The sequence below is a fragment of the Terrapene carolina genome, unplaced genomic scaffold, assembly GCF_002925995.2.
Source record: "Terrapene carolina triunguis isolate 2854851 unplaced genomic scaffold, T_m_triunguis-2.0 Scaffold96, whole genome shotgun sequence".
NCBI lineage: Eukaryota > Metazoa > Chordata > Testudines > Emydidae > Terrapene > Terrapene triunguis.
This window is the reverse complement of record NW_020664447.1, coordinates 75,795,133-75,820,760: the sequence shown is the minus strand read 5'-3', so window position 1 is coordinate 75,820,760 and position 25,628 is coordinate 75,795,133. Positions and strand designations below refer to the sequence as shown.

The window sequence follows — 25,628 nt, the reverse complement described above, 5'->3', positions numbered from 1 at the left end:
TACTGCGTTATAGGTGAAACCGCGTTATATTGAACTTGCTTTGATCCGCCGGAGTGCGCAGCCCCGCCGTCCCGGAGCGCTGCTTTACCGCATTATATCCGAATTTGTGTTATATCGGGACGCGTTATATTGAGGTAGAGGTGTATTAACCATGGATAGAAACTTCAGTATCACATGGTCTCCAGTTCTGCTATTCATCTATCCTTCTAAAGTATTTCTAACACCTCTATCAGCATGGTATCTAAGTACTATCACTTCCCAGCAAAGATTTTTCTCAAATGGTGAACCGTTAAGACTGCAATATAAATGCTACAGAAGTCATACTTAACTGCATAGCCTCAGAAATATACTTGTCTTTTTAAATAAGAGCTGAGATTAGCACTGACACAGAGGATACATCTACATAGCCCACAGCAGTGAGCCTCTGAGCCCACGTAAACAGACTCTAGCTTGTGGGGCTCATGCTAGTGGTCTAAAAATAGAAGCCCACCACCCTCTCAAGGCTTCAGAGCCTGAGCTCAGCCCAAGCTGCAACTTCAAGCACCATCTACACAGCTATTTTTAGAGGGCTAGCATGAGCCCTGCAACCCCAAGTCCTTCAACAGGGGCTGGGAGGATCATTGCCCTAGCCTGTGCAGGCGCACCCTTAAGGGGTCACAAAAACTGGGGTAGGAGAGCACCAGAGCTCAAATATTTTCATTATTTCCCCATGTGCTCTCCTATACACTTTGAATGGGAGGGACAATAGAATAGATGCTTCTGAAATACAATATAAGAACCCTCAGGACACACAAAAAATTACCTAATATTACCCTCTGGGACTTCTTAGGGGAAAAAAGAAATGGAATCCCTCATGAGCAACTACACTTCATGGTCAGTGTGACAGATCTGAAAGGATCAACATGGACACATGGTCTTTTCTACCAGTACAAGTAGCACAATCTCTGTACCATATTTATAGAATCATAGGACTGGAAGGGACCTCAAGAGGTCTGTAGATGGTCTCCTCAAGGACTGAATGGAAGAAAAAAAACATCTGGGGACTCCAGGTATCACCAGTATTGTTCCACCATAACGTTCTCATAATCTGAGTCCACAAAAGGGACATTCAAGACAGGGTGATAATTAGTGTGATTATCCATATCAAGGTATAGCTTTTTTGTGCACAGGCTGAAAATAGATTCTTTAAGCAATGCTGGCATCCTGCTCTCACTTTGTTTCTGAATAATCAGGCTAGATTCACCAACCCCAAGAGTTCCAGTGATCAGGTTTTGTGGATGGTATGTTGGAAGAATTTTTTTGGGGGGTGGGGATTTCAAAAATTCCTTATGTCATAGTCAGTCAGAAGCATTACAAGATTTCCCTCACCAGTGCCCTAGCCATCTTCATGTTCGTCTGTTGCAGATCATTTATATATAATCATGACTTGTGAGAACAAAGCTGAGGAAAAGGTTTATTGGGAGTCATGATATTGAAAATCAAGGACTGGACATTACTGTACTAATTCACCAGACCATCAATAGTGGGGTCTGTGTTCTCATTATAAAAGGATAGTTCACTTAGCCTCCAAAAGTGGACCTTTAAAATGGGTACATTGTATGAGCCAATGGCAGTTAGATGTACATTTCCCCAAATTATAAGAGTAAACAAACACTCCTGCAGTAGTGCAAGCACGTTCTTAGATTTGTACTCCAGTGACCATTAAAATATGCCATTTTATCTTTGTAAAAATATTGTATTATTTCCATGGAAGAAAAATATACTATGTTTCTAATGGTTTATATAAAAGTTTGCTTTTATTCCATACCAATAAACTGTGGATGTATTTCAAGTTCATCAAAATAGTTGAGAACAGTCTCATCTTCAGTGTTTAACTCCCTGAAGAGACTGAGAGTTCTCAAGAACCGGTCCTGAGTATAATGAGTTCCAGCCACAACACTCTCTGGAAGATTCATTACTCGGTTTTTTAGGAATTCATCTGAGGCATTCAATGAAATAACATATTCTGTGGGAAAAAAAACATTTTTGAGAGTTAGATGCAATGTCATAATTTTTGTTTTATTTTTCTGCTATCACTAGATATCATCTATGAATAACAAATTCCAAATTACTAGTGAATAGAAACAGATGTCAAATCTTTAAATCTCTCCATACAAAACAGCATTACAGAATGCTCTGTCTCCAACTGTACACCTGTAGCAATTCACCAGTATTTAACAGTAAAGAAAAGTGCTTTGGAAAGAACCCTGATGTTCCAAAGTTATCTCAGTTAAAAACTGTAAAGTTTAACTCCAAACTATGGACCACATCCTACCACCCTTACTTATTGAACTCATTGGACTATTCGCGGAGTAAGGGACTACTCAACATGAGTAACAGTGGCAGAATCTAGTCCTAAAGCCCCAAAGAAAGCTACTATACACAACAGTCAAAATGTTTTAAATAGTAAAATCTGAAAAGATCTATGTGAATTGTGTGGTCAATGCAGTAAATAGGACTGGAAAACTTAATAACTCATCTATTCAAAAGACCCCAAGGACTGGATTACTATAGACTGGGATTTCTAATCTCATAAATAAATGTACCTATGCTTGGATTAAGTAAACTATCTTGCACCCAAGCAGTACATAAAAATAAAATATGCCAGATGCAATATAATTTAGTATCACTGTTATCTGTAGTACAGTGGTAGGGAAAAATACTGGAAGGGCATGTGAAAACATTTTACTTTGTATTAGTTTAACAGTCTCAAATTTTTATTCTTTATAAAATAAAATCTTTATTCATATCTTTATTCAGCTTCAGTGAAAATGCTACCTACGCTGACAGGTTGGCTTCTCTTGTCGGTGTAGGTAATCCACCTCCCTGAGAGGCAGTAGCTATGTTGACAGGAGAAGCCCTCCCATTGACATCACGCTGTCTACACCAGGAGGTAATCAGTATAACTGTGTTACTAGGAGTGTGGATTTTCCATGCTCTTGAGCAACATAGTTATACGGACATAAGTTGCTAGTGTAGACTTAGGGCAGCGCTTTAACGTGGCTTGTGCACGGTCTACACTGGTGCTCTACAGCGCTGAAACTTGCTGCGCTAAGGGGGATGTTTTTTCACACCCTTGAGCGAGAAAGTTGCAGCGCTGTAAATTGCCAGTGTAGACAAGCCCTAAACCTCAGATAAAACTGCCATTAAAGTAAAAGGAAATAGGGACAAATTTATTTAATTTTATACATACTATTGTAAATTGGTGAAGCAGTTTAGCAAAGTCAGGCAGTCACATCTCTTTTCTCAGTGAGAAATGTATAGAACCAGGTACAGCATAACAGTTAGTAAATTTCAGAAAACGAACAAAAATGCTTCCCAGCTCAGCACAGCCATGGGTTGAGAGTGCAAGAGTCATACAGTCACTCTTCTTTTCTTGGAACAGCTGTGTTTTTAGATCTCCCCTGCAGATCCTGTTGCCAGGGTCAGCATAGTGCATCACAATGATTACAATGATTTATTTGTGTTTTCACTTTAAAAATGTGGACTGCAAGTGTCTCAATTTATGACTAGAAGAAGCTGCTTGCTTCAGAAGTTAGTGCTTCATCATCTGTTGCTGTCTGTCTAGAGGTCTGGACCAAATCTTTGTTCCAATGAGATTAGGGCCATTATATGCTTAAATCCAGCAACAGAAGGAGTGCTTGTTAATGGTGAGCGTATTCTTTTAAAACTCTGTCCTTTGTAGTATAGTAAACTTACCGGGAGTGATTAATTTATCATAGCGAGGCACTTTGCTTCTTGTCTCTTCTTCTTCCTCATCACCTTCAACTAAAATAAAAGTACAACATAATTAACACTGACACCTGAAGAAACTATATTACTAACATTAATTAAAGAGGTGCTAGTAACATTACCTGTCCTTTATGTAGTACCAGTTCTTTATATGGTCAAATGACACTAACTAATGAATCCTGACAGCACCATTTGAGATAGGTGGGTAAATAATTCAGAAAAAAAGTTTAGATACTTCTAAATAAGAAACACAAATGAGGCTAGATCTTCATGATTCAGAAGAGTCAAAAGAGTTCTATTGTTTAAAATTAGCTTGGTACATTCTCTCTCTCTCTCTCTCTGTATATTTTGCACATAGCTATGGTATATGAACATCTTCTGACACAGAGATCCTGCCAGCCACTGCAGGATTCTGCTATGAGACACACTTTACTACTTCTCTGTGCAGGAGCAGCATGCACACCCACCATCTGCTGGCCAACTCCTGCTGCTGGCAAGAGAACATATACTAGCTGTTTTGGGGGGCTGAGGTGGACATGTCTCCTAATGTGTAGACAATGCCTGCTTAGAGACTTGGGGAAAGATCCTCAACTTGTGTAAATCACATATCTCCATTGACTTCAGTGATTTTCAGTTATGCTGATTTACATGAACTGAAGATTTGGGCTGCCCCATTAGCTGGACTCTTTTCTTACAGCAGTCCTGTGGAATTCTTACATAGGTGGAATAGGCTCCTATACTATTTCCCCCCAACCACTATACATTAGCTCAGCACACAGAAGGACTGAACCCTCCATGTTTGTATATTTATTTATTCATTTATTTGCCAGGATGGATATTTTGAAAACACTGTCTTCCTTAACTAAAATGAAGTGATGTACAATCCTTTAATTGTAAGCTTCTTGGGAAAGAGGCTGTTTTTATATTTGTGTCATACAGCAATCAGCACAGTGCTGGTGGTGAACATATAACAAATAATAATACTATGCATAGAATCACAGAACTGGAAGGGACCTCGAGAAGTCATCTATTCCAGTCCCCTGTACTCGTGGCATGACTAAGTATTATCTAGATCATTCCTGACAGGTGTTTGTTTAACCTGCTCTTAAAACTCTCCAATGATGGAGATTCCACAATCTCCCTAGGCAATTTATTCCAGTGCTTAACCAACCTGACAGTTAGGAAGTTCTTCCTAATGTCCAACCTAAACCGCCCTTGCTGCAATTTAAGCCCATTGCTTCTTGTCCTATCTTCAGAGGTTAAGAAAAACAATTTTTCTTCCTCCTCCTTGTAACAACCTTTTACATACTTGAAAACTATTATCATGTCCCCTCTCAGTCTTCTCTTTTCCAGACTAAACAAACCCATTTTTTTCAGTCTTCCCTCAGAGGTCATGTTTTCTAGACCTTTAATAATTTTTGTCGCTCTTCTCTGGACTCTCTCCAATTTGTCCACATTCTTCCTGAAATGTGGTGCTCAGAACTGGACACAATACTCCAGTTGAGGCCTAATCAGCACAGAATAGAGCGGAAGAATTATTTCTCGTGTCTTGCTTACAATACTCCTGCTAATACATCCCAGAAAGATGCTCACTTTTTTTTGCAACAGCATTACACTGTTGACTCATATTTTGCTTGTGGTCAACTATGACCCCCAGATCCCTTTCAACAGTACTTCTTCCTAGGCCAGGGGTCGGCAACCTTTGGCACGCAGTTCACCAGGGAAAGCACTCTGGCGGACCTGGCCGGTTTGTTTACCCGCCGCGTCCGCAGGTTCGGCCGATCGTGGCTCCCATTGGCCGCGGTTCGCCGTCCCAGGCCAATGGGGGCGGCGGGAAGCGGCGCAGGCCGAGGGACGTGCTGGATAGACTTTACAAAAACTAGACAAGCCATTTACAACACAAACTTTGCCTCTCTACAAAGGAAAAAGGACACTAAACTATCTAAACTGCTACATGCCACAAGGAGCCACTACAGTAGTTCCCTTAACCCACCAAACAATATTGTTAATCTTTCCAGCTATTCTCTTAGCCCAGCAGAAGAGTCTGTCCTATCTCGGGGCCTCTCCTTTTGTCCCTCCAGACCCACGAACATGATACAGTTCTGCGGTGACCTAGAATCCTACTTTCGACGTCTCCGACTCAAAGAATATTTCCAACATACCTCTGAACAGCATACTAACTCACAGAATCCTCCCTACCAGCACAACAAAAAAAAGGATTCTGCGTGGACTCCTCCGGACGGTCGAAACAACAGACTGGACTTCTACATAGAATGCTTCCGTCAACGTGCAAAGGCTGAAATTGTGGAAAAGCAACATCACTTGCCCCATAACCTCAACCGTGCAGAACACAACGCCATCTACAGCCTCAGAAACAACTCTGACATCATAATCAAAAAGGCTGACAAAGGAGGTGCTGTCGTCATCATGAATAAATTGGAATACGACCAAGAGGCTGCTAGACAGCTCTCTAACACCACATTCTACAGGCCATTATCCTCTGATCCCACTGAGGATTACCTAAAGAAACTACACCATCTGCTAAAAATACTCCCTGACAAAGCACAGGAACAAATCTGTACAGACACATGCCTAGAACCCCGACCAGGGGTATTCTATTTGCTACCCAAGATCCATAAACCTGGAAATCCTGGACACCCCATCATCTCAGGCATTGGCACCCTAACATCAGGATTGTCTGGCTATGTGGACTCTCTCCTCAGGCCCTACGCTACCAGCACTCCCAGCTATCTTCGAGACACCACTGACTTCCTGAGGAAACTACAATCCATCGGTGATCTTCCAGAAAACACCATCCTGGCCACTATGGATGTAGAAGCCCTCTACACCAATATTCCACACAAAGATGGACTACAAGCTGTGACGGGTTGGATCACAGAAACCCCCTTGGGAGCTGCCACCTGATGTGCAAAGACTACCTCTGCTCCTGTTTTCCCTGCCAGCTCAGGACTCCAGCACCCTGTCTTGCTGAGCCAGACACTCCTGTCTGCTCCAACACAGACCCAGGGTTTGAATCACTTGTCCCAAAGCTGCAAGTTTACCTGAAAACAGCTCACAGAAGTGTGCTTGTCTTTAGCACTCAGATGCTCAACTCCCAATGGGGTCTAAACCCAAATAAATCCGTTTTACCCTGCATAAAGCTTATGCAGGGCAAACTCATAAATTGTTCGCCCTCTAGAACACTGATAGAGAGATATGCACAGTTGTTTGCTCCCCTACGTATTAATACATACTCTGAGCAAATTACTAAATAAAAAGTGATTTTATTAAATACAGACAGTAGGATTTAAGTGGTTCCAAGTAGTAACAGACAGAACAAAGTAAGTCACCAAGCAAAATAAAATAAAATGCACAAATCTATGTCTAATCAAACTAAATACAGATTCTCACCCTCAGAGATGCTTCAGTAAGTTTTTCTCAGACTGGACACCTTCCAGGCCTGGGCACAATTCTTTCCCCTGGTACAGCTCTTGTTCCAGCTCAGGTGATAGCTAGGGGATTCTTCATGATGGCTCCTCTCTCCCTTTGTTCTCTTCCACCCCTTTATATATCTTTTGCATAAGGCGGGAACCCTTTGTCCCTCTGGGTTTCCACCCCACCTCACTGGAAAAGCACCAGGTTAAAGATGGATTCCAGTTCAGGTGACATGATCACATGTCACTGCAAGACTTCATTGCCCACTTGCCAGCATACACATATACAGGAAGACTAACAGGTAAACACAGTCATCTGCAGACAATGGTCCTGGTTAATGGGAGTCATCAAGATTCCAAACCATCATTAATGGCTCACACTTTACATAATTACAATAGGCCCTCAGAGTTATGTTTTATATTTCTAGTTTTAGATACAAGAGTGGTACATTTCTGCAAATAGGATGATCACACTCAGTAGATTATGAGCTTTGTAATGATACCTTACAAGAGACCTTTTGCACGAAGCATATCCCAGTTGCATTATATTCACTTATTATCATGTTTTTATAAAACCATATAGACTGCACAATGTCACACAAGCTATCAGGAACAGTATCCCCGATAATGTCACAGCTAACCTGGTGGCTGAACTTTGTGACTTTGTCCTCACCCACAACTATTTCACATTTGGGGACAATATATACCTTCAAGTCAGCGGCACTGCTATGGGTACCCGCATGGCCCCACAGTATGCCAACATTTTCATGGCTGACTTAGAACAACGCTTCCTTAGCTCTCGTCCCCTAACGCCCCTAGTCTACTTACGCTACATTGATGACATCTTCATCATCTGGACCCATGGAAAAGAAGCCTTTGAGGAATTCCACCATGATTTCAATAATTTCCATCACAGCATCAACCTCAGCCTAGATCAATCCACACAAGCGGTCCATTTCCTGGACACTACTGTGCTAATAAGCGATGGTCACATAAATACCACCCTATACCGGAAACCTACTGACCGCTATACTTACCTACATGCCTCCAGCTTCCATCCAGGACACACCACATGATCTATTGTCTACAGCCAAGCTCTAAGATACAACCGCATTTGCTCCAATCCCTCAGACAGAGACAAGCACCTACAAGATCTCTATCAAGCATTCTTAAAACTACAATACCCACCTGCTGAAGTGAAAAAACAGATTGACAGAGCCAGACGAGTACCCAGAAGTCACCTCCTACAAGACAGACCCAACAAAGAAAATAACAGAACACCACTAGCTGACACCTTCAGCCCCCAACTAAAACCTCTCCAGCGCATCATCAAAGATCTACAACCTATCCTGAAAGATGATCCCTCACTCTTACAGATCTTGGGAGACAGACCTGTCCTTGCTTACAGACAACCCCCCAAGACAACCCCCCAACCTGAAGCAAATACTCACCAGCAACCACACATCACTGAAGAAAAACACTGACCCAGGAACCTATTCTTGCAACAAAGCCCGATGCCAACTCGGCCCACATATCTATTCAAGTGATACCATCATAGGACCTAATCACATCAGCCATGCCATCAGGGGCTCGTTCACCTGCACATCTACCAATGTGATATATGCCATAATGTGCCAGCAATGCCCCTCTGCCATGTACACTGGCCAAACTGGACAGTCTCTACGCAAAAGAATTAATGGACACAAATCTGACATCAGGAATCATAACATTCAAAAACAGTAGGAGAACACTTTAACCTGTCTGGTCATTCAATGACAGACCTGCGGGTGGCAATTTTGCAACAAAAAAGCTTCAAAAACAGACTCCAGCGAGACACTGCTGAGCTTGAATTGATATGCAAATTAGATACAATCAATTTAGTCTTAAATAGAGACTGGGAATGGCTGAGCCATTACAAACATTGAATCTATCTCCCCATGTAAGTACTCTCACACTTCTTATCAAACTGTCTGTACTGGGCTATCTTGATTATCACTTCAAAAGTTTTTTTTTTCCCCTCTTACTTAATTGGCCTCTCAGAGTTGGTAAGACAACTGCCACCTTTTCATGCTCTCTGTATGTGTATATATATCTCCTCAATATATGTTGCATTCTATGCATCCAAAGAAGTGGGCTGTAGCCCACGAAAGCTTATGCTCAAATAAATCTGTTAGTCTCTAAGGTGCCACAGGTACTCCTGTTCTCTTTGGGAATGGTTTTCCAACCAGTTTTGCACCTACCTTATAATAGCTCCGTCTAGATTGCATTTTCCTAGTTAGTTTATGAGACTGTCATGCGAGACAGTATCAAAAGCTTTACTAAAGTCAAGATATACCATGTCTACCACTTCCCCCCATCAACGAGGCTTGTTACCCTGTTAAATAAAGCTATCAAGTTGGTCTGACATGATTTGTTTTTGACAAATCTATGCTGACTGGTACTTATCACCTTATTATCTTCTAGATGTTTGCAAATTGATTGCTTAATTATTTGCTCCATTATCTTTCCGGGTACAGAAGTTAAGCTGACTGGTCTGTAATTCCCTGGGTTGTCCTTATTTCCCTTTTTATAAATTGGCACTTTATTTGCCCTTTTCCAGTCTTCATACATACACAACAAATACAGCAGAACTCTGTAACTTACGATTAAATAGATCTTTTGCCTGGTCATAAGTCTTTGGAAACCCATCCAAAATATATCCTTGATTCTTGCAAGGCATAGATTTTAGCTTTTCTTTCATGAATTTAATCACATACTGATCATCTAGACGACCTGAAAATTTAACATATGCATTCAAATAGAGTTAACCTATGTATAGTTTATGTGGAAGATGAACATCTGAAAGATTTTACTAACATTTTTATACACTTGTCAGAGTCTTTGAGTTAAGATCTTAGAATGCCTAACAATCTGCTTGGGATCACTATTTGATAATACTCAGAATCACCTATGGTAATATGTATTGATATGTTTCAGAGCCTTCAGAGTACCACAAAATTATCAGGTATAAATGAAAGACTCCTTCCATAAAACTGTTTACGTTTGACGAGTTTAACTATTATCCCGAGATCAAAGGAGTAAAATAAATAAATAAATGAGACATAGTAGTATAACATACTGGTAACCGCCAGGGACTTGTAGTGTCTCTTGAAGCATCTAGAATTAATTTCTGAGTTTACTTGACAAAACAAAAAAACATTTAGAGAGAGGACTGTAGCAGAACAGTTAAGTTTGCAAAATGTTGGATTTTACTAAGGGTCTCAAACAGATTTACAAACAAACACATATTCAATTTGTTATTAAAACACTTGGAAAAAGCCATGTGAGACAGGTATTATGCTCACTCAGATGGGTAAACTGAGGCACAAAGTAGTTTTAGTGATTTGGCCCAGGTCATTGAATAAACGTTACAATACCCCAAATGTCAAAACCCCAATGTCCTGGGAATAAAACTCAGATTCTTACTTCTTCTGTAATCATGACTCCAACTCCCTCCCCTTCCCTTTGCTTCATTTTTAAAAAGTCTTAATTAAATATATATAAGCCACTGTAATCAAAATATTTTGATTGTAAAAGGTTTCATTGTTTTAACAATAAAGCAAAGCCACACAAGAGATGATGCAGCAGTGCTCATTAATGCACTCCTTGGGTGAGCTACAAGCTGTGACAGACCCAGACCAGTGGGGTACAGGAGTCTGGTAGAGGGCAAATATACTGGTCACTGGATGAGTATTTTTCTGTTCCCTGAGTGACCAGAGCAGGGGCTGCACTAGAGTAATCAGGAACCTGCTAGAACCAGTTAAGGCAGGCAGGCTAATTAGAACACCTGGAGCCAATTAAGAAGCAGCTGCTAGAATCAATTAAGGCAGGCTAATCAGGGCACCTGCGTTTTAAAAGGAGCTCACGTCAGTTTGTGGTGGGAGTGGGAGGAGCTGGGAGCAAGAGGTGCAAGGAGCTGAGAGGGTATGCTGTTGGAGGACTGAGGAGCACAAGCGTTATCAGACACTAGGAGGAAGGTCCTGTGATGAGAATAAGGAAGGTGTTTGGAGGAGGCCATGGGGAAGTAGCCCAGGGAGTTGTAGCTGTCCTGTAGCTGTTACAGGAGGCACTATAGACAGCTGCAGTCCACAGGGCCCTGGGCTGGAACCCGGAGTAGAGAGCGGGCCTGGGTTCCCCCCAAACCTCCCAATTGACTTGGACTGTGGGTTCTTCCAGAGGGGAAGGTCTCTGGGCTGTTCCCCAACCCACATGGTGAATCTCTGAGGCAAGAAAATCCGCTAATAAGCGCAGGACCCACCAAGATAGAGGAGGAACTTTGTCACAAAGCATATGACTTTGCAGACAAAGCATGCATTAATTAGGCAAAAGGATGCATCATACAGTGCTTTTTCATGGGAAATCATTGCAGACCTCAGTAGTGTTAAGAAGCACAAGGCCAAAAGCACACATGACTTTAGCCACAAATAATAATTAAAACACTTAGATGGCACTTTTTCCATCCAGAGGCCTGAAAGCATTTTACAAATATGGGTAAGCATTATTTACCCTTCACCAAAGGGGAGGGAGGGGAAACAAAAAACAAAAAGTTAATTGTTTTTTTTCCCCCAAGGTTAGTTGCAATCAAGAAACCCAGTAAGACCTGGCTAGCTTTTTATTTTAAGCGACATTAATTAGGCTGTCACATCTGAAAGGTAAGCATGATATAATTAATTAGAAAATATTCTTGCCAAGAATCTAGAGAGACTGAATATAGAGCTGTAAGTAAAATGTCAGTTTGTAGTGTCAAAAGTCATATACATTTTTAAACCCTGGAAAGCTATTATAATAGTAGAAATTCTTTCTTGATGTTTTTATTGTTTTCTATTTATATTTTTATGCAGCCCTTTTAACAGGCACATTAGGTCAAATTCTGCCCCATTACTCTCATACAACCCCAATCATTTCAGTGGAATTGCACAAAGGTAAGTGAGGTTAAGGTTCATAATGCTGCAAAAGGGGGCATGACCCTTGCCTTCAATGGGAGCTATAAGGCCTAAAGGAACAGGTACAAATCAATTTCCTGATTTTTTTCATTTGTATAAAAGTTACATCTATTAACTAAAATCCAGGCTCCCATTATCAATCCTTTCATGCCTTACCTCCATTCTGCTCCATGTTTTCTTTGACTCCATCTAAGAGTTCTTGTGCCTCTTCTATAGTGTCCCCTTCTTCTTCATCTTCTTCTCCCTCCTCACCCACCTCTTCAGTTTCCACTGTTTCTTTAGGAGCAATAATTTTCTCCTATATTCCCCCCCCCAAAAAAAGGTTCAAAAATAGTTTGGCTAAATTCTGCCTTTGGTATTAGACAGGTATAATTAAGGACAACATTTGGGCCACTATCTGCATCTTAGTATCAGACTAGTAGCTGAAAGCCTGTGCTGTCACACAGGTGTAATTCATAGAGTTATGTATGTAAAAAAGCCAATAATGGCTCAGAATTTAACAGGTAGATGTTAACAGACCATGAATCCCAATGATGATTGAACCTGGTGATATTTTAAACCAAAAGCGCTCTCAACCATGCTTGTAGCTGTTTCCATTGCTTCACATTGATTCAACAGACATTCTAGGCTTAAGAGTGATGTTTGGGATTACTGTGTGTGCTGATTGTGTTGTGTGGCAGATTGTGTTGATTTGTGTGTGGGGAGTGTTGTGTGGATTTGTGTGGGTGGCAAATGAGGGGAATGTGCCACAGTGACAGTCTGTGTATTTGGAGTTTTGTGTATGCAGGTTGTGTTGTGGAGGGGAGGCTGTGTTGTGTGTAGGGGGAGTTGTGCAGATTCCTTCATACAACCATTGAAATTTTTGCATGCAAATAACTGTAGACTAAGGGTGGTGATTGGGCTGATATCACAATGGTCTAGGACCCTTGGCATGGCATAGATAAATTCCTTAGTATAAGTGTAAACAGTACGGGTGTAACTCAAAGTCAAAATGGCCGAGAACTTAAAAATTAGATGGTAACAGTCTCCAAATCCTAGTGATGATTGAACCTGGTGATATTCTGAATAAAAAGAGCTTTCAACTGTACTTTTCTAGCTTCACACTGACTCAGACATTCTAGGCTTCAGAGTGACACACATAAGACACACAGTGACAATCCTGGAATCTTATTATATAGATATGCAGCTGATCTAAGGCCCTAAGCTGTGAGGTGGTGAGCCATCTTCACTAATTACAATCAGTTAAAATAAGGAGTGCTCAGTACTCAGCATGCCACAAGATCATGCCTTTACAACCTAGGTTAAATAAAATGTTTTTAGCTTTTGCAGATACTGAAGGATGGAAAAGGCAGGGATTATTTTCAACAGCCACAGTTGGGCATCTACAATGGAGTTAAGATATTTTTAATTCCTCATTGCAATCTACTAGAAGAAGGTTATTTCCTATGGTCATTCTTCAACTTCTAAATCAGTTTTCTAACTAATTCTTAAATGATTTCAAACATTTTACATTTTAAAACTATGAAAACCAAAATAATAAATCCTAAAGAAGAGTTACCCACGTACCAGATTTTCTATTGCTTCAGAAATTACATCCTTTATTTTAATGTGATGTAGCTTGTAGTGTTTGCAGAGTTCTTCAGCAATGGTAGATTTCCCAACTGCAGGAGGACCAAGAACACAAATTTTGACTGGCTGAAAGAAAATGAAGATAAAAAGGAATTAAGCAAAGAGTGTGATTTTTTTTGTTTTGTTTTAAATGACTGGTCTTTCCCCTAGGACCAGTAGAAAATATATGAACAAACAAACTAACATAAAATTGGATACCTATTTTAGATGAACTTTCAGTGTATAAATTCTGCCCTTGGATGTCCTCCTATTTCTGGAGCTCAGTGTCTCCTACAATTCTTGACATCTGGGCAGCTCACAGAGATGGATCAGAGTTTTGGAGTCACATGGTCTGGCCATGCTCCCTCTGCGCCTGCTTTCCTCCAGTTTCTCTGACTCTGAGATGTGGGGAGAGCAGTTTTTAAAGCTCCCACCAGGGGTGGCTCCAGTCACCACCGCACCAAGCGCGTCCTGGGGCGGCAAGCCGTGGGGCACAGCCTGCCGGTCGCTGTGAGGGCGGCAGTCAGGCTGCCTTCGGTGGCATGCCTGCGGGAGGTCTGCCGGTCCCGTGGCATCAGCGGCAATTTGGTGGCGGGTATGCCGAAGGCAAGGGACCGGCGGACCTCCCGCAGGCATGCCGCTGAAAGCCGCCTTACTGCTGTGCTTGGGGCGGCAAAATACATAGAGCCGCCCCTAGCTCCCACATTGACATCTGCCTATGGTTTGGGGGTTTTTTTGGGGGGGGGGGAAGAGTGTCAAAATTTGGGGCAGTGGTAAGCAGCAATCGTCCTCCCTTCCCCCATTGGCCAGTTTTTTAGCCGGCTGTTGGAACCCCCTGGAGCCTGAGCTGCAGTGCATCCTGCCAGCTCCTCTGCACCTTCTGGATATGGCAAAGCACCAAATGAAATCCAAAGGGTGCTCCAGCTGTGAGACTGCCTTCCCAGGCTCAGCAGACAGTGATATGTGCCCAGCCTGCACTCAGCCTTCTGTCCCCAATTCTGTTAGGTCCCAGTGCTATGAGTCAGGCAGGCATGTGGTATCCCCTAGCCACCAGAGCAACTGTGACTCCAACATGGCAAAAATGGACCAAGAATCTATAGGCAGAGCAGGGATAGGCTCCAAGAATGAGGAGGGCCCAGTGACCCAACTCAGGGGGTAATTCCCAGTGGGCCCCTGGAGAAAAGAGAATGCAGATTTACAGGGTCACAAATCCCCCCACTCCACACCTCCTGGCAAGTTCTAAAAATGGATCCTGAACACTCTGGAAAAAGAAACAGGGATCATAAGTAGGGTGACCATATTTCCCTATGCTGAATACGGGACATATGGTAAAATTACTCGTATTCAAGTGAGTTCAGCAGCAATCAATCGTACAAACGTTCAAATTAACATCAAGTTGACTGAGCCCCTGTTAAAAAGAAATACTGGGTAGCTGGATTCTTTTTATTTACCTTCTTATCTTTAAGGCTTTAGGGTTCACACAGGGAGGGGTGACACACACACACACACTCCTACCACCCCCCCACACACCTGGGGAGGGGTGACACACACGCACTCCCATTCATCTCTCTCACACGGGGTGGGGGATTTGACCAACCAACCCGACCCTCCTTGCCCAGCACTCTCCGCCCTCTATGCCTGGCTGGGTCCCCGGGACTGACCCACCCCTGCTGGTACTTGGCACCGCATCTTCTTGAGGCAACACACGGGGGGTGTGCACAGAGGGTCATATGCCCCCCATCCCCAGATTTCTGCCACCAGGATTCACACCAGAATGTGGCAAGCAGCAGCCTTCCAGCTGCAAGGGAGGGGTTGTGGTGGCGGGGAAGGGATGACCTGGTCCGTGTCTTTGCAGAGCTCATCTCCCCTCCACCCCACCACTCTCGTGTGGCTGGAAGCAGCTTGTCCCTTCCTGCCCGCATAGTGTCAAAAGGCAGCTAACACTTCCAGGCTGCTGCTGGCCACTGACATAACGCAGTCACCTCCTGTCCCCTGGCTACAGCGCGGGCAGGAAGGGGTTAAGCCCTAAGGATGCATTGTGCACCAGGGCTCAGGGAACCCAGAGAAGGAGGGGTGGATGAAGAGGGTGCTAAGCCCCTACCTGGTGGGCTGCTGTGGAGCCTGCAGGTTCAGGGCGTCAACACGCTGGAAATCGCTTCCCCTCTGCCACTCCAGAGCATAGCTGAGGGGCAGAGTGGCTTCCCCATGCCAGCAACGTGTGGGGCTTTGGCATATGCAGAGCTTGGCTCTTCCTGGCCTGCGCCTCAGGCCGGAGGGTCTTGGGATTTCCCAGGGCATCAGCCCAGCCAGAGGCAGTGGGGGAAGGAAGGAGCCTGCTGGCCAAGCTTATGGTGAGCTCACTGCTCTGACCAGGAGCTGGTTTTCTGCACAGCTCTTGGAGCAGGACGCGCCCTGCTAGGGGGGATATGGAGGAGCAGCAGGGCTGGGGGGGACGAAGGGGCAAAGCAAGGAGAGGACGGTGGGGGGGCATGGAGGGGCCGATGGGTGGGCAGCAGAGGCAACATGTAACCGTCCGCCACCTGCCACATGTAACTGGAGCTATACTGGCAAAAGAATTCCTTTAGTCAATATAGCATATGTTGGGAGGTGATTTACCTATACTGATGAAAGATCTCCTTATGCAAATATACACTGCATCTGCACTAAAGGTCTCTGCTGATATAGCTATATCAATGTAGCCACCTTGGCAAAGCCTTTCTCGTGTAGACTAGCCTTAAAATCAAAACACCCGAGTAAACAGATGTTTCTTATTTCATTCCAAAAGTCACCATATTATGTTATATCACGAGAGAGCTAATTCCAGAGCCACAGCCCTCTGCTGATTTCACCTGCAGGATTTCAGTTCTAGGGACAACAGGAAAAGTATTTCTTCTCCTTAGTTCTTCGGTCCTTCTTTCAGTTTTAGTTCCCAAATATATTGTATTTGTCAGTTTATTTTGCATCTCTTAACAGCATTGCAAATATTGTCACTTAATGTATATTTATACACTCCTCTTAGAAAAATATCAGAGCACTTCAAAACAGCATCCAGGAAATAATTACCAGTAATCCCCGACTTTGCTTGTATTCTTTGAGGACTTGCCCAATATTCTCCACCAGTCCTGTCTGAGCAACCCACTTAATGTTGAAGTTCTCCTTCAAGAATACAGCTTCCATCCGCAGGTTCACAAGTAACATATCCAAATGTGTTTGCTAAAGGAGCAAAAGTACATTTAATTGCACAGAGAGTTCCCTGTTTGATATTAAAGGGACACTGCCAAGTAGCCTAACCCCAAGATGTAGGTCTTATTTAAAAAAAAAAATTGGAGGGGGTAGGAGGTGCTGCTTTACAAAACAAAAAATTAATAATTTCAAGATTGTTTAACAATTTAAATGAAAAGAGGTTTTATTTTTCATTTAAATATTCCCATGAAGTATTGGAAATCCAGTCACTATACCACTGGCTTATGATCATGCATGGAAACCAGAAAGTGGAACTTTCATTTTCTAAGCAGAGTGAAGGGCAAAAAGTAAACAAAGGGCCCTAATCCAAAGTGCACTGAAGTCAATGGAATGACTCCCATTGACTTTCATGGGCTATGATTCAGGCCTAAAGACAATAATTCAATTTTAAAATTTATTTTAGTTTTAATAATCTAGTTTGTTATTAATGACAAAGAGTTAAGGAAACAATTATGATTTTTATCTTGATAGTCTCTCTCCCAGACCTAACTCCATACTGCGAAGACTACCATCAGTGGGCATTTTGTTACTTTAACCAATGAAGCGGCAGTCATTAATTCCATCTCTCTTAACTCCTGAATCTAATTCATAGATTTTAAGGCTAGAAGGACCTGTATAACACAGACCATATTCACCCAATTATTCGTACACTGAAATATTAAAGGGACACATTCTAAAGTGCCTTTGACAATTCATACCTTGTTTACTCCAAGCTGCTTGCAAGAATACAGAAACAATTCGCATCTGCCACATCTTATTGACTAATCAGAATAAACATTTTTGTAGCTCACTATTTACATCTTATTTCCTCTGTAAAGGCTCAGTTCTGTGCAGGCCTCCTGTGAGGTGCTCACAGGGCCGGCTCCAGGGTTTTGGCCGCCCCAAGCAGCCAAACAAAACAAAACAAAAACAAAAAGCCGTGATCGCAATCGCGATCTGCGGCGGCAATTCAGCGGGAGGTCCTTCGCTCCGAGCAGGAGTGAGGGACCGTCCGCCGAATTGCCGCCGAACAGCTGGACATGCCGCCCCTCTCCGAAGTGGCCGCCCCAAGCACCTGCTTGGTAAGCTGGTGCCTGGAGCCGGCCCTGGGTGCTGAGCATCCTCAACTCACATCAACTCCAATACGTCACTGGAGAGCTTCAGGATCAGGCTCTACATACTAGCAAAAACGCCTCATAATTCTCTATTATGTGGTTTATAACCTGCTTTTTCATTTACTTTATTTATCTAAATATAGTTTATGCACTTTTGTTGACATTTTTTGTGTCATATCTTTGTGATGATGTAAACAATAAGAAAAAAGTACATTGCATGGTATTTCTATTTTCATCTCACATCCCTTCCTTAAAGAAGATATTCAAAAAAGGAAACAAAATACTAACCGTTAAGTCTTTGCTTAAGAAAGCGTTTTCTCTTGGAATCTTTTGGATTTTTCCTGGTCCAACATTTTTGCTAATGCACTGTCAGAAAACAATATTGTACATTAAATTGGGTTCTCATCTAATCCATACTTTTGAGTTGCACAGCAATCTGAAGAACACGTGTGTACTAGTTCAAGTTTAGAGACATGGTAGAATACCTCTGCTGGGCTGTATACTAAAAAAGGAGTGTTGCAAGCTTTCTATTTTATGGACCACGACATAAAGCCAAGAGCCAATCATGGACCTGCTTTCTTTCCCAACACTCCCACTACATGATTCTCAAAATATTTCATTCTGCAGACTACCATCAAAGGCTCTGCAGTCCATGGATTACCATCTGAGAATCTCTGTTCCAGTATGTTCAATTTTCAGTGTCAGGAGGCAAATAAATTGCCAATTACTTCAAAAGCACTTTTAAATAATAGAGAGTTAAAATCACCAGATTGCTACTTCACAGCAGCTTCCAGGTTACTTTGCTGGATTTTGCTTCAAGGCATGTGATTAAACAAAGGATCAAACTATATTCCTACAGTTCAAGGGAAAAAAGAATTTCAAAAAGACACTGCCTAATTACAGTATATATGAACTGGATGAAAACATAAGGTCTAATCCATCAGCCCTTTATCACTGGCAAAATCCCTTTTGAAACTAATAATTTTGCCTGAAAATGGACTGCAGGACTGGGCCCACATTTTGCATTTTGTTTAAAAGAAGTACGCACTATAGGATTTCAAGACTAGTTTTTATAAAATTGTTGTGCAGAATAATTCACGGAAGATTCAGGGACTTTTAACAGAGTGAGGACTAAGGATTTACAAGACTAAAAAGATACCTAGACAAAGAAACAAAATCTTAAGCTGTTTTACCTTAACTATGGCTTGAAGAGTATGTATAGATTCATCCACTGCCACAATGTAGTGAGTCTTTGGCCTATGGTCAGCTATATTTTGTAACACCCTGCAATATAGCAAATGCAATCAATGTCCATTAGTGGTAGGAAAAATATTGTGTCTTTAACATGAAATATAATATAGAAGCAACCCCAAGGCAAGGGGTATGAGGAAACTCTGAAGGCGAATATTCCAAAGCATGTTTCAGAGTAGCAGCCGTGTTAGTCTGTATCCGCAAAAATAACAGGAGTACTTGTGGCACCTTAGAGACTAACAAATTTATTAGAGCATAAATTTGTTAGTCTCTAAGGTGCCACAAGTATTCCAAAGCATGCTATTTTCATGTTGATTTTTATTCATAAGATAATATAATTAGATATCTCAGTTTGGCCAAGACACTTCAGAAATATGGAGCAATGTCTCTAGAAAATATACACCAAGCTGCTACTTGTCCTTTCTATTCTGGTTTCAAAAACTGTGGTGCAGTTCCATGTTGGTTCCATTCGGTTTATGGTACTATGTTCTGGACATGGTACTTCTAGGAATTTCTTGAAAGCATGGCCTCAATGTGACTGTAAGTTATTACTTCCAGAAGGCCTATTTCATGTTGGAAATATTTAAATCTCCATTTGCCTGAAAATGATGTGCCAAAGTCAACTGTAGTCCATTTAAAAAAATTAAAATAAAAAAAAATATATGGTAGCAGCTGTCTGAAATCTCCACTGGTAGGTATGGTTTTGGTATATATATGGATACTAAGCATTTCCAGGGATGGCCATCCCTAAAAAGCATACTTACGCTGCTAAATCAACAACATGAATGGTTGGAAGAAAATTGTTTCCATCACCAAAAACTGGTATTGCAGGAGTCTCACCAAGCCAAGCTGTCTGAAAATAAATACAAATGAAGCAGGAGAGTTATATTTAATTAGAGTTGCAAAAAGGAACATATGTACGGTTGGTGAAACTAGGTACATCCTGGATTTTAATTTCAGTTTCTTGTATGTGAGTATGAGCCGCAGCTGAGTAATCAATTCTGCGAGCTGCTGATTGCCAGCCTACAAAGAGCCTACAAAGTTAGTGGCATTTTTGACAAAACTGCTCAGTTTGGGGAAAGCTTTATTATTATTTTATATCCCAAAGGATATAAAATGAAAATAGACATGAAGAAAGCTTTGGGGGGGGAAAATTACACTATACTGAAAAAAACATCGTTTACCTAATCCCCAACAGGCATACTCCATTGAGGCTCCATGATAGATATGGTCTTACCAACATAGGATATACTGGGATATAGTTCAAAAACTGTGGAATGACTGAATATGTTTTAAACTAAAAATCTGCTAAATGACTCAATGTGGCCATGTCCACACTACAGAGCCTATGCTGGCATAGCTGTATTTATAGGCTGGGCAGAATTTGATTTTTTAAAATATATAATTTCAAGGAATAATATCAGTGTTTATTTTAAGCATTTTTCAATTCAATAAAGACAAGTGCAAAGTACTCCACTTAGGAAGGAAAAATCAACTGTACAAATACAAAATGGGGAATAACTGGCTAGGCAGTAGTACTGCTCAAAAGAATCTGGGGGCTATAGTGGATCACAAATTGAATATGAGCCAACAATGTGATTCAGTTGCAAAAGAAACTAATATTCTGGGATAACAGGAGCATTGTATGTAAGATACTAGAAGTAATTGTCCTGCTGTATTTGGCACTGATGAGGCCTCAGCTGGGTCTGGTTTTGGGCACCACACTTTCAGAAAGATGTGGACAAATTAGAGAGAGTTCAGAGGAGGGCAACAAAAATGAAAAAGGTTTAGAAAAACTGACCTGTGTGGAAAGGTTAAAAAAACTGGGTATATTAGTTTTGAGAAAAGAAGACTGAGGCTGAACCTGAAAACAGTCTTCAAATATGTTAAGGGGTTTTATAAAGAGGATGCTAGTCAGATGTTCTCCATGTCCATTGAAGGTCGGACAAGAAGTAATGGGCTTAATCTGCAGGAGGTGAGATTTGAGTTAGTTGTTAAGAAAAACTTTCTAACTATAAGGATAGTTAAATACTGGAATAGGCTTCAAGGGAGGCTGTGGAATCTGTCGGAGAAAAACAGAGTTCTCACTCTCAGGTTGGGTGCAGCAAGTCAGATACTGTATTATCTCTAGCAATTGCGTGGAGGGAGAGAGCTAAACAGGTCTCTCTCCAGGTAAACGATTACAGCAAACATTTATACCTTTTGTTACATACAATAATGGGCGACAGCTGCATTTTGTTTATACATGCACCTCTACCTCAATATAACGCTGTCCTCGGGACTCAAAAAATCTTACCGTGTTATAGGTGAAACCACGTTATATCGAACTTGCTTTGATCCACCGGAGTGTGCAGCCCCGGCTCCCCGGAGCACTGCTTTACCGCGTTATATCCAAATTTGTGTTATATCGGGTCACGTTATATGGGGGTAGAGGTGTACATCCTCCTGATATCTTATTTTCCTCAACAATTTAGACTATAGTCTGCATTCCATACTTATCTAACACAAGGTCACAACAACTTCTCATACAGTTCTTTCCCACTCACCTCACACAATCCTTGCTTCTACAAATCTCACGTTATTAGGGTTACAGCTAGCCTGACTCTTGCTCACACAAGGGGACTGTTTGAATATGAAATCCCCTTCAAATCCCTGTCAGTTCTTTCTCTACTTCCACAAATCCTAGTCCATGGAGGTTTTTAAGAACAGTTTAGATAAACACCTCTCAGGGATGGTCTAGATTTACTTGGTCCTGCCTCAGCACAGGAGGCTGGACTAGATAACCTCTCAAGGTCCCTTCTAGCCTTAAATTTCTATGATTCCATATTGGCGTAGCTATGCCAGTATAGGCCCCCAGTGTAGACACAGCATGAACTGTCAGAATGAAGAGTTCTTCCGGCATAGTAATACCATCTCCACAAACAACATTAGCTATGTCAACAGAAGTACTTTTCTGTCGGTATAGTTGTCTCTCTAATGGGGGTTTTGCCAAAATAACTAAGTTAGTTAGTGTGTGTATTTTTTTCACACTCCTAGTCGAAACAATTATGCTGGTATAACTTTTAAGTGCAGACTCTGGGAATGGACTTCAAGAGGCATTGGAACAGGTCCTCTGCCTTGTTAGTAGAGATATTCAGAGTACAGTAATACTGCTGTTATTAAAATCCTTTTCAATTTACATTTAAGAACTGTGCAATATTAAACTAAACTTCACCAAAATTGAAAAAGTCTACCTTAAAAAAGTAGTGAAATATTCCTTCTTCAGCTCCATACTGAAGTCCTGAAGCAACAACATAGGTTGAAAATTTGTTTTTGTTCTGTGGAGTAAAACAGGAAAGTTTTAAAAAACACTATGAACAGTGTTATAAATTAAATTTTGTTGACTTACCGTGAAATTGCACTTGAATTCTATATATGGAATAGTTCACTTACATCACTTCAACATGGAAGTGAGATGAAAGTCCTACATAACTACTAATGGGGAAATAGGCCTTTTGCTAATACTGCCAGCAGAAACCAATAGTGAAACTAACAAGCAGGCTAGGAACTATCATTCCCCAAAGTATCCTGAATCCAAGTGAGATTCATCAAGAAAGACAGGCCACTGGTGCCAGCGGGGCTAATTAAATCTGCATGAAAATGATCTAAGTGCAGCTCTTCTTTTGGATACAGAGGATGAGGAGAATTAAGTATCTTATCAACATGTTATATTCACTTTTTTGAGAGAACTTCTTTCAAGAGACTAAATTGTTACATTCCCATCCAGCATCTTTCATGACCTGAAAAATCAAAAGCAATTCTATTAAAAGTGGTAACATGGACAAATTGCTAAGGATGAATACAAAAGAATAGTGCAAAGTATGCAGGGACAAAATCTGAAAGGCTAAAGCACAAAATGAGTTACACATCACAAGGAACATTAAAGGAAATAGGTTCTATAAATACATTAGGAGCAAGAGACAGATGAAGGTTCTCTTAACAGCGAGGACTTTCAAGTGTTTCCTTTAAAGTAAGATAAGTTTTAAAAATTTCCAGGGGAAACAAAATTCATCTTCATGCTGTGAATATCCTAGACATCCTATCTATGTGACTCTATAAAATAGCCTGCAATCATTACTAATGGAATAGAAGCAGAAGTGACAGTCTATTTTTTTCACTATGAGGATAATGTATCTCTTGAAAACACATTTCAGAAACATATAACTAAGACCACTGTCAGTCAATCTTTAATTTTATAGACAAAATACTACATAAAGGGAACCTTGTTTACATATTTAAATAATTAAAAGTTTACAATAACAAACAGGAAATATTTCTCAGATCAGTTGACTCTAATAGCTTTTTAATAATCCCTGGAATAAAAGGATGAGAATCAGGGGAGATTAAAGATGGAATATTTACCGTAGACCATTGAAATATGGGCTAATGGGCCTTTGAAAGGATTCAGGACTTCTAAAAGTATCTTTTTAGTGCCATAAGTCATGTGCATGAGAATGTATTACCCACGATTGTGACTATAAAATTCGTATTAACATTTTACATCAAGCTATAATCTTGCAATGTAGGTCTGTTGGGATATATATATATCTATATATAGATATAGATATATATAGTGACGGACTCAAACCAGAAGGAGAAAAGAGAGTGGGGGAAGGCAGGTGTATCAGCCTCAGGATGAGCAGGTTTCTGTTCCCTGGATAGCCAAAAAGGGGCTGCTCCAGGCCACTTGGGACACCTGGTGCCAATTAATCTGTTAAGGCCGTTAGGCTAATGGAGACAGCTGGAACCAGTCAAGGTCCCATTCATACTGCTTAAAAGCTCTCCTTCCAGTTCCCACAGGAAAGCCCCAGTGAAAGAAGCTAGAGGAGAGGAAGTGTTGCTGAAGCCTGAAGTAAGGGTGAAGCTAGAAAAAGGGGACCATGGGGAAGTGGCCCAAGGAATTGAAGCAGCTCTGGGTGTGAAGGGAAAGCTGCCAACTACTGCTATAATTAGGGTCCCTGGGCTGGAACCTGAAGTAGAGGGTGGGGCTGGATTCCCTCTCCCCGCTCTACAGAGACCCCCTTGTGAAGGGAAGCAGGCCTCTGTCCAGGCAGGTGGCTGAACTGCACCTACTAGCTCAAAGGAGCAACAGGGTGCATTCCAAGAATATATACTGCAGAAACAGTGGAAAAAATTATACTGGATCAACAGGATGTGTACATAAAGAAGTTTCCCAATGTATAAATTAAAAACAAAGCAGAATGTGGTAAAAATCAAAGCATGTGTTAAAATTGTGGGGGACAAAATGCCATGATTAATGTATGTAAATTCTTGTGTGGCTCAGAACAGTAAATTATGAAAGAAAAATGAATGCCCAATTGCACTGAAAATTATCCCGTATGGACCTTGAATTTAAAGTGTAAATATGGTGCTACAACTTTTTTGTAATTGGCTAATTGCTTATGCTTGCTTTGCATTTTGTGCTTATTAAAAAAAATTGTGTATGTTATAATTTAGAAAAAAATAAAGGTTAGTGTAAGTATTTAAAATAATAAAGCTGAAAGCATCGGACAGTATTCCTATGGAATAATAGCCATGGCTTCAATATTAAGAATCCTCATAATTAAAAAGAGTAAAAATATGGTTTCTGGCTTTTGTTTTTTGAATATTTGAACAAATTTAGGGGTATATAAATATACATATGGAAGCACCTCTAAAATGAAGGTATAAATCAAAGGAAATAATACATTCTACTATTTGTGGAACGAATAAAAAAATAGAACCAAACAAAACCAAATGTAAAAAAAAAAAAACCTTTTAAGGTAAAATTTAAAATATGGTGGAAAGATGGCAAAAATGTGACATACAAATATCTAAAGCCAAAATTTTTTAAAAAGCAATACAGGTATTTGTACATACTAAGGGGGAAGGACATCTAATGTTTAAATTTAGTTATAATAAGAATCTAAATATAAGTACTCTGGACTGTACTTCTTAAAGTTTAAAATTTGATGTAGTCACCCTAAATGTGACAAATTATTTTACATGAGTATTAACCAAGTCAGTGGCTCTTAAATTATGAAAACGTGGTGTAATGGTAAATCCTTCCATAATAAGATTAAGTTGCTTTTAAAAAAATAATGGGAAAATATATTTTGGGAAATATGGTTTTGTTTATTAATCAAATACCAGTAAACAAGATTGCACCAAAAATCATGGCAGATGAGCACCCATCTAAAAAAAGTAATCAAAGCCCCAACTATTGT

General features: G+C 40.9%; 1 protein-coding gene across 1 annotated transcript in view; it reads right to left on the bottom strand.

Moving 5' to 3' along the window:
• The window catches only part of AK7 (adenylate kinase 7), a 46,476-nt gene that overhangs the window by 2,514 nt on the left and 18,334 nt on the right, over nt 1-25,628 (bottom strand). The window contains exons 6-16 of the mRNA XM_026651336.1: nt 22,617-22,700; nt 20,148-20,236; nt 19,326-19,416; nt 18,421-18,498; nt 17,737-17,751; nt 16,859-17,008; nt 13,754-13,882; nt 12,344-12,485; nt 9,849-9,977; nt 3,739-3,807; nt 1,808-2,005 (exon numbers count right to left, since the gene is read on the bottom strand). Of these exons, the coding sequence (XP_026507121.1) occupies nt 1,808-2,005; nt 3,739-3,807; nt 9,849-9,977; nt 12,344-12,485; nt 13,754-13,882; nt 16,859-17,008; nt 17,737-17,751; nt 18,421-18,498; nt 19,326-19,416; nt 20,148-20,236; nt 22,617-22,700 (1,174 nt within the window). The remainder of the gene's footprint in view (nt 1-1,807; nt 2,006-3,738; nt 3,808-9,848; nt 9,978-12,343; nt 12,486-13,753; nt 13,883-16,858; nt 17,009-17,736; nt 17,752-18,420; nt 18,499-19,325; nt 19,417-20,147; nt 20,237-22,616; nt 22,701-25,628) is intronic.